This window comes from Misgurnus anguillicaudatus, chromosome 18 (genome assembly GCF_027580225.2).
Source record: "Misgurnus anguillicaudatus chromosome 18, ASM2758022v2, whole genome shotgun sequence".
NCBI lineage: Eukaryota > Metazoa > Chordata > Actinopteri > Cypriniformes > Cobitidae > Misgurnus > Misgurnus anguillicaudatus.
Genome location: NC_073354.2, coordinates 24,712,149 through 24,727,884, shown reverse-complemented (window position 1 = coordinate 24,727,884; position 15,736 = coordinate 24,712,149). Strand labels below are relative to the sequence as shown.

At 39.0% G+C, this 15,736-nt stretch overlaps 1 protein-coding gene across 1 annotated transcript in view; it reads left to right on the top strand.

Annotated features, from left to right (window-relative positions):
- The window catches only part of nbas (NBAS subunit of NRZ tethering complex), a 243,595-nt gene that overhangs the window by 152,282 nt on the left and 75,577 nt on the right, over positions 1-15,736 (top strand). The window contains exons 43-46 of the mRNA XM_055186828.2: positions 122-375; positions 4,372-4,706; positions 7,205-7,393; positions 9,663-9,865. Of these exons, the coding sequence (XP_055042803.2) occupies positions 122-375; positions 4,372-4,706; positions 7,205-7,393; positions 9,663-9,865 (981 nt within the window). The remainder of the gene's footprint in view (positions 1-121; positions 376-4,371; positions 4,707-7,204; positions 7,394-9,662; positions 9,866-15,736) is intronic.

Below are 15,736 nucleotides of genomic sequence, written 5' to 3'. Positions count from 1 at the left end.
ATTGACCTTATAAAAGCAATTTACAAAGATTGATTGATCAGTGCTCCACCATGCCTTGTTTACGACTTCTCGTTGTCTTATTTCTCCATCTTTCAATTTCCATCCTCATTTCTCTCCTCAGACTCTCCACCAAAGACATCGAGAGCCGAACTGAGACCCTGGGCCTTTTCCAGACTCTAAAGGCCGACCCAGAGGCTTTCTACACGCATATGACTAAATATGTATATCGCAGTATAGCCGGAACCGATCAGCTCAGACTTCTGTTCTACTTCACCCTTCTGGAGAACTGCGGCTGCGCAGACTACTTCCCTCCATCTGCAATGAAGCCTGACACTCATCTCAAACTGCTCAAGAAACTCAAAGCCGTCGCAGTGGGTGAGTGGCCTGAGCTTACGCTTACATTTTTTTGAGAGGAGGAAGATGTAATGTAAATGAAGAATGGAATAATGTCAGTCAGCAACACAATAGCTAGAAATTTCCCACATAATCGCACATCTCTTTCTGGCTGAGACAGCAGGAATTAGGTCATTAAGCAATGAGGGTCAGCATGAACGTAATAGATGGATGTTAATTAGTCTGCCCAGAATTCGTTATTGTTCTTTTCTGGTAAGTTAACAGAGTTTTTGTAAAGGCCACAAAAGAGAGATGTTTAAATGAGCAACTACTCTGTCTTTTCTGTCTCTCCAATATCAAGAAAGTATACGCTTACTGTATATCACACTTCCAAACTAATTGGTCAGCATTTACTATTATTTGCATACACATTGTATGCTGGTGTGCTCGAAGAGGGTTGTCATTAGGGCTGTCACAATGATTAAATAATCGTCTTATCGCAATTGTTTGACCTCATCCCAATGATTTCAGATCACCGCAATGATTGCACATCTCTTTAAAAAACACAAGGGGGAGCTGCAGAGCATGTATAAATGAGACCGTATTAGATGGCACTCCTTAACTGACAGTGTAACCAGTACATTGCAAAGCAATTCAATACAGTTAAAAAAAAAAAATTTTTAAAGAAATGCTGCAAAACTTTGATAAGCAGTATCAACTGCCAGGTAAAACACATTTAAAACATACAGCAGTTTAAAATTTTGGGAAGTGAAGGATGCTGTAAGGAATTGATTTTTTTGTAGGCACTACAGACATAAAACAAAGATTTAATTTAAATAATCATAACAATGTGTGAAAATTACTTCATGAACAAAAAAAAATGTATGAGAATTAAATGTAAAAAGCAATCAAACAGACAATTAATCGCAATAATCGCCAAAGTCCTTAAACAGAAAATCGTCATAACCGCCACAATTTATTAGACAATTAACCGTTAGCCAAATGTAATAAACGTGACAGCCCTAGTTGTCATGATACATTTTTGCTGTATTTACAGTAGCTGCATGTGCTCACAGTAAATGGTATTATTAGGGCTGTCAGGCGATTAAAAATGAATCTAATTGATTACATGATATGTCGATTCATTGATCTAATTGATCATATTTAATTGTATATAAATATTGGCATGTAAATGGAGAAATTACCCTCACATTGAATAAAATAAACAGTGCTTTTCATGTTTTTTTCAAGTTGGTCTGTGGTTTAAAGGGTCACTCCACTTTTTTTTTAAAATATACTAATTTTCCAGCTCCCCTAGAGTTAAACATTTGATTTTTACCGTTTTGGAATTTATTCAGCCGATCTTCGGGTCTGGCGCTAACACTTTTAGCATAGCTTAGCACAATCCATTGAATCTGATTAGACCATTAGCATCACGCTAAAAAATAACCAAAGCGTTTGGATATTTTTCCTATTTAAAACTTGACTCTTTTGTAGTTACATCGTGTATACTAAGACTGAAAATTAAAAGTTGCGATTTTCTAGGCAGATATGACTAGGATTATACTCTCATTCTGGTGTAATAATCAAGGATTTTGCTGCCGCAACATGGCTGCAGCAGGCGTGGTGATACTACACACTGCCCGAAAACAGTCCCCTGCCATTGAAAGTTAGTAAATTGACTATTTTTGGCTGCTGCGTAATATCATTGCACCTCTTGCAGCCATGTTACAGCAGCAAAGTCCTTGATTATTACATAGTACGTATAATGAGAGTATAGTTCCTAATTCTGTACATTTTTTATGCTTTATATTTCCCCATAATTATTTAATCTAATAAACACTTTAAATTAACAGCCCTAGCTATTATCTTTGTTCAGATTCAGTTCAGTTAACTCTCGCATTCTCAAAATGAGGGCGTGCATTCCCACAGATGAAAATTACCATAGCGCACCCCAAGCCAATGTCTGTGTAATGGTTTTCCTGTGCAACCATTCATCACTACCTGCAAATCTATCCTAAAAGTCTCTTAAGACGCACTTTCTGCATAGAGCTCATATAGGGAATGTGCCATTCTCAAAACCACTTCTGTTGATACTTTATAAAGTTTTAATATAGACCTAATATAATTTTTATACATCATTATTTGCACAGCCTAGATCAATTAATTAATTATGATTTCTAAGTAAAAAACAGTGAGTTTACCCACATAGCTATTTATGCACAAAACTAAATGGGACCCTGTATACTCAGCAGGACCACACCAGAGCAGAAAGCAGTCAATAACAAGTAGGAAGAAGTGTATGATTAACGTGATCCTTAACAAGAACCCCGGAGTATCCAGAATTATGTTACACCAGGGTTCTGTATAAGCCACATATACAGCATATTTGTAAGCTGGTTATTTGTAATGATTATATTTAACATCTCTTATTCATAATTTTAGTCTAAAATATCATGCTAAAGAGTTTCTGTATGACACCACTTTGAAATATCTTAAAGAGTATAAATTGCACCAGCCTGACTTTAGCCCCACTGTGTTTTTCAAGGTATAGACAAAGCCTTACTTTTAAAAAAAATTATTAGAGGAGATAGTACTCACTCTAATTTATAAAAAAAAACTATTTTTTTAGTTTGGTAACCTTGTATGTTTCTACTTTTTGAGCGCTTGAGAGGTCTGGGATGTCTAGGGCGATACTTAAACCCTCACACTTACCACAAACTGAGAACACCCCCACATGCATGTCCTCACATTCAGGACTGTTGAGTCTGTTTTCAAGCATCTGTCATAACCCAAGGGATGGAGACGGCACCATTTTATCCACACCTTTGTCTGCCTGTGTTTTTGCGCATCGAATGCCCTATTGGCCTCTGTCGTGAGACAGGATCATTCTTGGAGGCAGGTGTATAAATATTTAATGCTTTGATGAGGCTTTGTGTGTCAGTGTAATGTGTCTGTCTGACTTGATATGTCTTGGAGGCATACCAAGTCTACACCTATTCACATTGGAAGGTGATATACTGTATGTTATAAAGAGAAGATGAGAGTAGTTGTCAAAATGGTTGTTACTCAGTAGGTTACATTAAAATTACAATTATGTAGGTTTTAGTGCTAGGCAAAGATTAATCACGATTAATCGCATACACAATAAAAGTGATTTTTAGCATAATATAAAAGTGTGTGCTGTGTGTAATTATTATGTTTATATAAATACATACACATTCATGTATGTATTTAAGAAACATCTACATGTGATATACACTCACCTAAAGGATTATTAGGAACACCTGTTCAATTTGTCATTAATGCAATGGTGTAATGGTGTGGGGGATGTTTTCCCCTTATATTTAGGCCCCTTAGTGCCGATTGGGCATCATTTAAATGCCACGGCCTACCTGAGCATTGTTTCTGACCATGTTCATCCCTTTATGACCACCATGTGCGCATCCTCTGATGGCTACTTCCAGCAGGATAATGCACCATGTCACAAAGCTCAGATCATTTAAAATTGGTTTCTTGAACATGACAATGAGTTCACTGTACTAAAATGGCCCCCACAGTCACCAGATCTCAACTCAATAGAGCATCTTGGGGATGTGGTGGAACGGGAGCTTCGTGTCGTGGATGTTCATCCCACAAATCTCCATTAACTGCAAGATGCTATCCTATCAATATCTGCCAACATTTCTCAAGAATGCTTTCAGCACCTTGTTGAATCAATGCCACGTAGAATTAAGGCAGTTGTGAAGGTGAAAGTGGGTCAAACACAGTATTAGTATGGTGTTCCTAATAGTCCTTTAGGTGAGTGTATATTATGCAAAACATTTACTTTATTTTGTATGCGATTAAGTTTTGCCCCGCACTAGTAGTTTTAAACATTCATGCATTCTTCTGTCCATCATATTTTAGTCTTACTGTAAATAAGTAAACAGAATAAAAACACTTTATTAAGGTAATTATACCCGAAGAGTTAACATTAAGTGTAAAAGCCTGCTTTTTGGGTCCATGTGTGTTAACTGAACTGTGTCCTTTGTGTAGGTCTGGATTATAAGAAGCTAATAGATGAAGACTCAGATCCTCTTAAAGCTTTGGAGCCAGTATTGACCAGCCAGAACGTCCTGTCAATCTCCAAACTGGCCCCTCGAATCCCCCAGCAGGGAGGTGAACTGCTCACCTCTAGTGCTGTCCACGCCACCTGGCTACATAAACTCTTTTGGGAAGGAGATCAGCAGGTGCTGAAAAAAGCCTCTCAGAGCGATCAAGACTTTTTTCATGCCTATGACACCTGTGCCAAATACTTTGACCGACTGTTGCCCTTAGATGCTGTTAACTTCTTGGATGCCATCACCTTTTCCCCTGAAGCTGCCAATAAGGTGAGTCTAATATAGATGGATGTCAGTGTTTTAAGTGTTTGGGATGATAGATGAACTAGAATCAAGTTGTATAGTTTTTTATTATTATTATTTATAATTTATGTTGCTTTCAAGAACAGCTTCTTAATCTACAACTAAACCAGGGAGTTACATAATAAAAATAATAGATTAAGTTACTGGCCATTTGTTCTGAAGTCCCACCCAGGTGATTGTTTTTGGGAATTTTTTCACATCTTTTATGCAATCATTATAAGAGCATTGAATCTAACACTGTAAAAATAATCCATTTCATCATTGATGGCTATCAGTTTGTAAGACTACCTGTATGTAACACCACAGATGAAGATACCATAACTAGCATAATACAAACACAGGCATGCTTAAACTAAGGGAAGGTTTACATGACGTAAGTGTTTTTCCTTTGGTTTTTTGCATACAAACAACAACATTGTCAAAATTGCAAAAACAACTAAAAACGCTGTAGTGTGCATGCCAGACCAGTAGTTGGTGATGTCACATTGTACTGATCATGTAATACACATGCACAACGTTACTGTTTTTATAGTCTCAGCCTCAGACGTCATGCACACAGACCAATGGTTGAAGGTCTGATGCACCTGACACACTTAACTGAAACCACTTCAGCAGCTTCGCAGTCGTCCTCTAATTGGTTGAATTATACAGGATTTCTGGGACACGCATGTGTTGCGTTGTTTAACAGTCTGCATGGAAACAACACAAAGCCAAAAAGTATGCAAGGTTCAGGCATAAAGTCTTTAAAAGACGTCCAAGAGTTTTGCTTGAAGCAATTATTGGAATCCAAAATATATATTTTAATGTGCCTGCCATTGAGACGTTCGTGAATTAAAGGACACCATTATATGGTCCATATATGGTCCGATTCACGTTTTTCATTTCCTTTGGTGTGTACGTGTGTATTTAGTACATGTTAACGATATGCAAAAGGTACATACACCAAAGTAAACAAAGACGCGAGTTATCATATCCAATTTAAATCTCTTTTCTTGGACTACAACAAACACACGGATTGTAGGCAACAGTTTACTTCCTGGGATTGGTGATGTAGACAAGACCGACTTTATCATAATTCCTCCCATTTTAGACTCATTCCGTAAGTTAGCATTCCATTGTGACCAAATCTTTCAAACATGGTAAGGAGTGTCACATTTACGGCTGACATCAAAGGTATTCAGGCCAATCACAATGTACAGATTAGCTGGCCAGTCACGGACACAGCGCTTTTCAAATCAACGAGTTTGTACAAAATCCATGCGTTTCAGGAAGAGAGGGAAATCTGGAGCTACAAAAATTTACTGTATGTGAAAAAGAATGTATTTTTTAACCAAAAACCACGCAAAGACATTGCATTATACCAAATACACAAAATAACGTTAAATTGATTTACTGGTTGCACAACGATCCGTTATTATGGAGACATTTCCTCGCCCCTAAACATATCGTGGCACAAAGTGAAACGTGATTGGTTGCTTTACATGTCAGTCATACTAAGATGATAACACTAGTTTTCACAAACTTAACCCCTAAAAATGCTGCTGCCAAGTAAATGAGCCCTAATTGACCAAACAACTAAATCATTTCTTGTTTTAGTTGAACCCGGTGTCATGTAAACAGCCCCCAAGCTTAAAATCTGCCATCTTAATGGGTTGATTTGGCACCACATTTCCTCATCCTTTCAGTGCTACAGTATAATCCCCAAGTTTCATCTACATTCATCTCAGTGAGAACACTTTAGACGTACACCAAGTCCCTTGATAGATATTACACTGTTTACCTCAAACACCATCCACCCACGCTTGCAGACACACTTACGTATGTTAACTGTATTTACTCAGAGTTCGCACATAATCTATAGAAGAGGCATGGCAGATGTCATCGGTTTCCTTTCCCCGTGGTATTCTTGAGTCCCAGATCAATGCCGCTCTTACTTTTAATGGTGAGAGTGGGTGTGGGTTTATATGAATGAATGTTTGTAACCAGCTTTGTACCGGCTGGAATCATTATAACATTATATCAACATAACAGTCATTACATTAACATCATTTGAACACTCCAGGGCCCGACGAGCATTAGCATTTGGCCTTTTGATTACAGGAGCTCATTTAGGTTGTATGCCATAGGGCATTAGCAATAGAGCGGGTATCTTTATTTGTATATTTTTACATTTATTCATTTAATAGACGCTTTTAGCCAAAGCGTTAGGTGTATGTGTGTGTGTTTGATGTGCCAGCTGATTTAATAGAAACGTAGCCATCTGAGTGGAGATGTGGCGATACACACATGCAATGCACATAACTTCTATTCCTAAATGTACTATTACAAGTTGCATGTGTACTGCGCTAAAACTCATTACGTGCTATGAAATCAGACATTAGGCGAATCATTAGTTTGTTTGGAAAACAAATTAGTTAGTTTGTTTAATGTTTATGCTTCTCTTTTATTTGTATGTGTGTGTCTAGCTGTCAGTAGCCGCCAGGCTTGAGATCACCAAGCGGGCACAGAAGGCTCTAAAAGGCATTAGCGACAAAGCTAAGAAAAAGGGGAACGATGACAACTTTGACTCCGCCCTCGCTCATCTGCATCAATCCGTAGCTCATCTTGAGACTTTAAGCCACGCGTTCCCCCTGTCACTCAAGACGAGTCAAGAGGTACAGTATTCATTCTTAACATGTGTTCCCAAATGCATTTACACTAGAAATGTATGCCTTTCTGACTTTTGGCTTTGTACACAGAATATTACACCTATTATGCAAAATTCACTTTTACAAGGTGTTGGGACATAAATGTGTGTTGGCAGTGTGTGAACACAACAACCTTACAATGAAAAAAATCCACCCTCTCCCTATTTTTTAATCCCCATTAAACCAGTCTCATTCTCTTGTTAATGTGACGTCGCACATACAAAGCCTCGCCCACACCACTGACTGGTTCATTTGACCTAAAAGCTTTAATAAATGTGTTTCTTAGCACATTGTAATGTGGCTAAATATACTATAGTCTCAGACTGTATTCACAGTATTTATTTTAAAATCACTAATGACCTCCTGTTTGCTGCCGACTATGGCCTTATCACCATTCTCATCCTCCTTGATCTGTTTGCGGCTTGATACAGTTTCACATGTCATCCTCCTCCACCGTATCTCTGATCTCATCGGCCTCAGTGGCCAGCACTATCCTGGTTCCGTCCTACCTCACTGGCCAGAAACAATTCATTACTCTAAATGGCTCCAACTCTGATCCAGCACCCGCCAACCATGGTGTGCCTCAGGGCTCAGTGCTTGGTCCTCTGCTGTTCACCATTTACATGTTACACCTAGGTCATATTATCCGTAAACACTGTTAAGCTGATGACACTCAACTGTATATCATCTCAAACCCCTCTTCCCAACTTCCACCCACACAACTTGTCAACTGCCTGCAGGAACTCAAATCATGGATGACTACTAACCAACTGAAACTCAACAGTAATAAGACCGGGTTCATGGTGGTGTACCACTCCATGTTCGTTTGCCCCGTCCCTGCTAATGTTCAAAAAGCACCTCAAAACATGTTTTTGCACTGACTCCTTTGTCCCCTAACCCCCCCCCCCCCCCCAATTTGTTAAGCGACCTTGGGTACCATGAAAGGCGCTATATAAGTCCAAGTTATTATTATTATTATTATTATTTTCAACCGAAAGCGCTCACTGTTGGTGTCTGTTGGTAAGGGAGTGATGAGCAGTAGCTCATTTGCATTTAAAGGTACATGCTTGAAAACAGCGCTTTTTTGCTCCCATCCAAATAGGGGCATTTGGACATGATATAACAAATGATCTGTAGGGTATTTTGAGCTAAAACTTCACAGACACATTCTAGGCACACCTGAGACTTATATTACATCTTGCAAAAATGGGCATAACATGTGCCATTTAATATGTAAGTGCACACATTTACTTGAATGCGAAGCGACTTACAGTGCATTCAAGCTATGCAGTATGTGTGTTACCTGGGAATTGAATCTATAATCTTTGTGCAACTTGTACAACGCTCGTCCAGTTAAGCTACTGTACAGGAACACAACCCACCTTACATTTCAGTCTCTGCACCCTACAGACTGTATTTCTTTCTCTCTCATTCTCTCCTTCACGTTCCTCCCTAAGTTCCTCTTTCACACATTTTCACATTCCTGACCCTTGTGACAGCGGGTCTGATTGATTGACAGGTTTGTAGCTGCTGTCTCGTCTGCAGTATAGTAGCAGGCAGCTCATGTCAGCCTGTGGTTTCTTAAACACACACACATTATGCCATTTGTATATGGAATGGGTTATTGTAACAGCACTCACTTAGGGAACCGATACTGCTGCATATCATTACCAGCAAACCTTCACCGTGTCACACTACATGCTCCCATTGGGATTGCACACAATTTGGGAAACCTGAGTGAGCTGACTCGATGCCTGCTTACTATTGTAGATGGGCAGGTGCTAAGCATCCTAGTCTTTATGGAAATAATTGATATAAAATGCTTTATATAGGCATTAGCGCTCTTGATGGAAATTAGTGTGTTTATTGATACGTTTCACTATAAATATATTACAATAATCCTTTCTCAAATCTTGTCCGGAAGCTCGTCGCAATGCATTCTGGGATTGCCTCATCTTGATTCAATTTGTTTATCTTTTGGAACAGCCTATGGTGCTTTAAAAGTAGTGCCTTAGTAGGCCGTATGTGAGGTATTTTCTATTTCTTAGTTGTCTGCAGGTGTACCATGCTACTAAATGTTTTTGTAGATACTAAAGGCTTCAAACAACTCTTTTCCTTTGTCTCACCACATATTACTCATTGATTACTGCCAGAGGATATAGAAAGTGTGTTTCTGAACCTGAGTTAGTGTTTATATCTTCAGTCATTTCTTGTACCTTTTCTCTCCATGTTTCAGGAGCGCTTGCAGCAATACAGTCGCATTTACGACCTGTCCAGATCCGAGCAATCAAAGGTGCACCATCTGGCCGTCACTATGGCCATGGACGGACAGCCTCTCGAATGGATCAAGCAGCTGCTTGCGGTCGCCGTGGGAACGAGCGACCTGTCGCCAAAGAGCATAGTAAAGGACGCAGTGGAGCGAATCATATCTGCTCTCAGGTACGATGTGCTGCGGTTCGGCCTATTTCTCATTGCCAATGTCATTTCTTAATATCTCCCTCATTTTTACTCCGTTTTATACCATAGCTCATTTACTTTAATGCTTTAATGTATCCCATTGTCTGTCTCTCTTTATGGCTTATTCCTCTATTAACCTGTGTTCAAGTTGAATGTGTTTTAACTTGATTGAGGTGCAGTGCTGCCCTGCGCTCTACTTTTTGCTTTTAAGTGTTTTGAATGTTTAAACGGTTTTAATTCATGCAAATCCATTGGCTATTTGCAGAAAATTAACTACTTAACCTACTAAGTACTAAGTACTTACTAGGTACACTACATCTTTGGGATAAATAAGAGCGGAGACTACGAGCGAGGCCTTCTCATCCAACATCAGTAGCCTCTTTCACACATTAATTACAGTAAATTACCATGAATTTATCAGAATTAATTTACCAGTAAATACAAAAATGTGCTGTTCACACACGCAGTGACGTTCCGTTTTTTAACCAGTAAAAAAATATAATTTACACATCAGTATCAAAATACCGGTAAATTCAGTGAGAAAGCGGAAGTTACCTGTGGCGTGCGGCGAGCTCAGTGTTCAGGGTTCCCACCGGTCCTTGAAATCCTTGAAAGTTTGTGAATCTAGGAGAAAAAATCAAGGCCCTGGGAAGTTTTTGAAAATATACACACATAGATACAGGTCATTGAAAGTGCTTGAATCTATTTTATCCAAGAAGTTTTCTGGAAAAAAATCCATATTAGTCCCTGTGTAGTGTAGGATAATATTGAAAATTCTAGACTTTTTAAGCACACGTGCTAAACTGTTTGCTTTAAATGCTTATATCTTCTGTATGCGTATGTTGATTCATACAAAAATGCTTTTTTGCATAGTTGTGTTTGACACATGAAAACTTCTCAGGTAACTTATGTAACTGTTGTTCCCTGAGAAGGGAATGAGACGCTGTGTCTCCCTTGCCATACTTCCTGCGTCCCTGTAATGCCGTCTTTGGTAATATTTCAGATAGTGATATACTTCCTGACTCTTGCGCCACCCTGTCTTTGTCGTTAAGCCTCACCATTGGTTGAATTTGATATACACATTCAGACGCACTTACCCCTGGAGGCGTCCCCAAAGTGGCACCGCAGTGACGCAGCGCGAGTTCCCTTGAAAGGGAACTGTAACAATGTTTTTTTTAAGGTAACACGATGTAACCTTGCTCTCACTTGAAATGTGTCCCCACATTTAGTCCTTGAATTTGAGTGTATTGGACCTGGAAAGTCCTTGAAATGTCTTTGAATTTAACTAAGGTGTGGGAACCCTGAGGGTTGTATTTGTAAACAGTCCATGTCGTTCATATCCACGGTCTGTATTTTGCTGTTTTCACGTCTCTGGTAAACACTGATGGTCGTGAAGTTGCTCGTGACCAAACAACATTGCGTTAGGTGACGTCAAACCGAAACTGCATCTTGAACAACAGAACAACAGTACTGTTTGCACATTAGGCTTCACAGAGGGCGTGCTAAGGACGTCTGCCATTTGGCAAGTAGACAGTAAGCTGTTTTAAACAACTTTGGTGAAGAAATGTGGATGTAAACTTCAGGTGTGCTTGACTTTCAATCAGCGTGTGTGTGGAAACCATAGACTGTAAAAAAGATGAACGACGCAATGTCGCCTCCCTCCATAGTAATGAATTGAAGCCAAAAGTGTCCAACCATGGTCGCCGCCATGTTATGTAAAAACGTCAGTTTGGAGCCAAGGCATGCGCAGAAGGAATCGTCGTGGAGCCAGAGGCGGAGCCATGGTATCAAACTTCTCCCCAAATGCTCGCACGCCCAATTCAACCAAGCCAATCATAACGACACGCCCCGTTTCTATAGCGTCAAATAACTAGCTAAAATGAAACTTATCACAAAAAAGAACAATTGAACATATATCAGCGTGATATCTACTACCTGAAAGGACCAAAACCATCTTTTGGAAACATTTATTGGAAGTGTAAATAATTGTTTTATTTAGAGCAGAGTCCCAGAATGGAGAGGGCGGGGTTTATGACTTGTACTGCAGCCAGCCACCAGGGGCAATCAAAGAGCCAGCGGCTTCACTTTTCAAGACTTATGAGGCACACCCGATGGAAACGTCCATAAACAGTGCGGGGGGAGGGGGTGTAAACGCTTCATCTGTATTAAAATGTTATGATTCGCCCTAAGCTGTCAGCGCGGTCTGACGTCGTCTGTTCTAAATGCCGGTAATCTATATTTTTTGTTCACACATAGCGCTTACCGGTAAATTACTGGTAATCTTACAACCTCTCTTACTGGTAAATTGGCAGAAAACTGGTACATTTACCGGAAAGGTTATGTTCACACATGACCTGTTAACGGCAATTTACCAGTAAATTACCAGTAAAGACTCCATGTGTGAAAGGGACAAATGTCTGACCTTACAAATGTGCTTTTAGAAGAATGATAAAAAATTCCCATAAACATGTTCCTAAACCTTGTAGAAAGTCTTCCAAGAAGAGTAGAAGCTGTTATAGCTGCAAAGGGTGAGCCAACTCCATATTAAACCCTATGGATTAATAATGGGATGACATTTAGGTTCATATGCATATAAAAGCGGGTATCCCAAAACTTTTGGCAATATAGTGTACTATGTATGTTATATTGCATATTTGTCAAGAGATTCGTCTCCCAATGTGCTTCACCTTTTATTGTGCAGTTATTGTGAATCCGTTTCTAAGACCGAACGCAGTTCAAAAGATCTAAAATGATTGTTTGTCCTATTTGACCTTTTCTAATTTGACATTTATTTACTACATCATGTTCAACAGGTTTCAAGTATTGAATCACATTCTGTACAGCTTTACAAGGCAGTTTCTCAGCAGATTTTGCAGCGCTTGACGAATCAACCTGCTCTGCTGATCGCTCAAGATGTTCAAGTTCAATCTGTAATCAAGGAGGATAAGTGAAGGTCTCCTGTATAAGAGAAAGCCGTGGTCAGAAAAATGAAGATTGATTACACATTTAGGAACATGTGCTTTCATTTAAACACATCCTCCCCCTCAGGCTGCCCTCCACCCCTCTGCAGAATCGATTTATATTCTGTGCAACCGATGAAAACTTAAACAAGTTCCTGAATCCTGCTGCTGATTACTGATTCACAGAGGTGCGCAAATGAAACATTAACAATCAAATGACTTGGGCATTGCTCATTGTCACTGTTAAACTTTGGAAAGTTTTACTTTCTAGTAGTTTTTAAGGACATCTGCAGTCTACCAAGCTGCTAATGATTGATATTTCTCTCCTTGGAGGAGAAGATTACAGTTACATTTAATGTATAAATAATCCTTTTGCAGCATGTTGGAGGAAACTTGTCTATGTGAGTGTGTTTCTATACACTAATGCAGGTTTTGAAGATAATAATACAGCATTTATGGTACAGTACTTTTGAAGGAACATTTAAATATTCGAAAAAATGTAAATTATGGCTTGCTGTTTATATTTGCTTTATTGTTCCTACAGTCGATCTTAGAAGGAAGTGGCTCGTATCCGCATATAGATTAACAGTCAAAAAAGAAAACAATTAGGGCTCTTCAATTGATTCAAGTCAATTGATTCTCCTCCAACCATGTTAAAGTGCCTTTGCCGCACTTTCAACATTTACTTGGAAGATAGCTACCAAACAGATGCTGATTGAATTCAGCTTGTTAATTTAACTTTCGGTTGTTGTTGAAATATGTTTTGGTGTACTACATTTTCCATAGCTACTAATACATCACTGACAGCCTTGTAGAAGATTACAGCATTTTTATTTCAAGCGCCATGTTGAGCAGGTAAATGTGTATCTGAGGAGACACGGTTTTATTTCATAGTTTACAAAGCATCTTAAAGCACTGTTTTATCTTTGCCGTATATTTGATACGTTTACGTTGCAGACTCACGGCTGACTGCAGAAGGCAGGTACAGTAGATGAAAAACCGAGCGCTACTTTAGACACAATGGAGACAGAAATTGAGACCAAGAATAACTTTAGGTTTTGAGGAATATAAAGAAACAAACGTTGCCTAATTATAGATCATTTGAAGAATCAATGGTGAACCTGAGAGTAATGTTTTAAATAATTCTGCGCATTTTTGTGCTATGGACACAAGAATGTAATGCTAAGTGGCCTTCTTTTGCCTTGGGCCAGTATGCAGCCAAAGCCCCTTTAGGGAAGCCTGCAAGCTTGCCTGATAGCAATAGGCTCCGGGGCGGATCCGTAATCGGTCCGCTCCAAAGTCGGCAGCCCCGGTCTGGGTCCGTTGTGGATCGCCCTGAGTTTTTGCTATGCTATACCCAGAAAAGGAGACCAGGCCACTTTTTAATGAATAAATTAAATTGTAACCTTAAGAAACCGTGAAATGTAAATTGTAACGGACTGTTGTAACACTCTGAATGCTTGCAATGGATGTCACTGATAATTATTAATTGTCTGAGGCATTGCACGCTAGCCAAGTTGAGAGTTACGAGTTTTCCAACTGAAGAATACTGAAGATTGATATCTCCCTATAATGCAACCACCCAAATCACCCTAAAAACCACAGTAGAAACCAACCACATACAGTAACATCGTTGTGGCATCACTGTGGCATCCACTCACAACATATTATCATTTTGGAGTTTGCCTGGTCAAGTCACATTTTCTAAGCTGGTACATAAGAGAGGAAAGTCGTCAAGACATTGTTGCAAAATTACTGCAATAATAATACTGCAGTCAACACAGTGTTGTACTGGATTGAAAAGTAATTGCAATGCAGATGCTTTAAACTTATTACCAGAGTACCACAAGAATGTCAGGCCAATTCTTTAAATTTAACACCCTGTGAACATTTTATTGTAGACTGCAGTGCTGATTTCAACAAGGGCAAAGCAGAAAAATGTTTCCCAACTTGCGAACTGCTAATTAAGTGCTACAGGACTGCCTGCAATAGAGAAACTAAATCACATTGTGTACAGGAAATACACGGTGTGTGTGATTTGATACAGTGAAGGTACACAGCCCAAGTAAATAATAGAAGGGGAGAGGGGGACTAGTTGTCATATATCCCAGTAACTACGGTATGAGGTTGCATTAGACTTTTTATTGTACTTCCTAATCAATTATTATCCCTCATTTTATATTTTAATGATTTAATAAATAGCTTTTTGTTCAGATTTTTATTTTTAATCATGAGCATAAAAGTTAAAACGGGGGTCTCCAACCTTTTTGTGAGCAAGGGCAACCACAATGGATAAAACAATCTGGAGGGCTACTTTTTTGATATTGTCTACTCAAAACCTGTTTGTTTTACTTGTTGATTCCATTAGATTTTACTTGTTGATATGTTTTATAATTGTTTAAAATGTTTACATACATACAAAGCTAAGCATATATTAAATTAATATTAAAATTGATGTTATTAAAGGTGGGGTGCATTATTTAAAAAAAATAAACAGAACATACTTGTACTAGCCAATCAACAATAAGGGACATGTCTACTAATCAACATCATTGCGGGTCTATCAAAAGAAAGTCCAGATTGTATTGGGGTAGGGGCGTGGTTGTGGTGATTTCAAATGTCAACATTGGCTTTCAGAGATCATGCACCCCGCCTTTAATAGAACGTGCTTTGATGGGCAACTCACAGACTTTGGCCAGGAACCTGGTACGCGCGGGCACCATGTTGGAGACGACGTAGTTAAAACTTTTATTTGTGAAGAAAACAATCGCTCTCTCACAGAACTTCACGTAGATCAGTCTGTGTAGCGCTGAATTAAGTCAAATACGCACTTGCCAAGAGCTGGACAGGGCTGGGAATTTACATTTACAAGTTGTAAAGTTAAAATGACTTT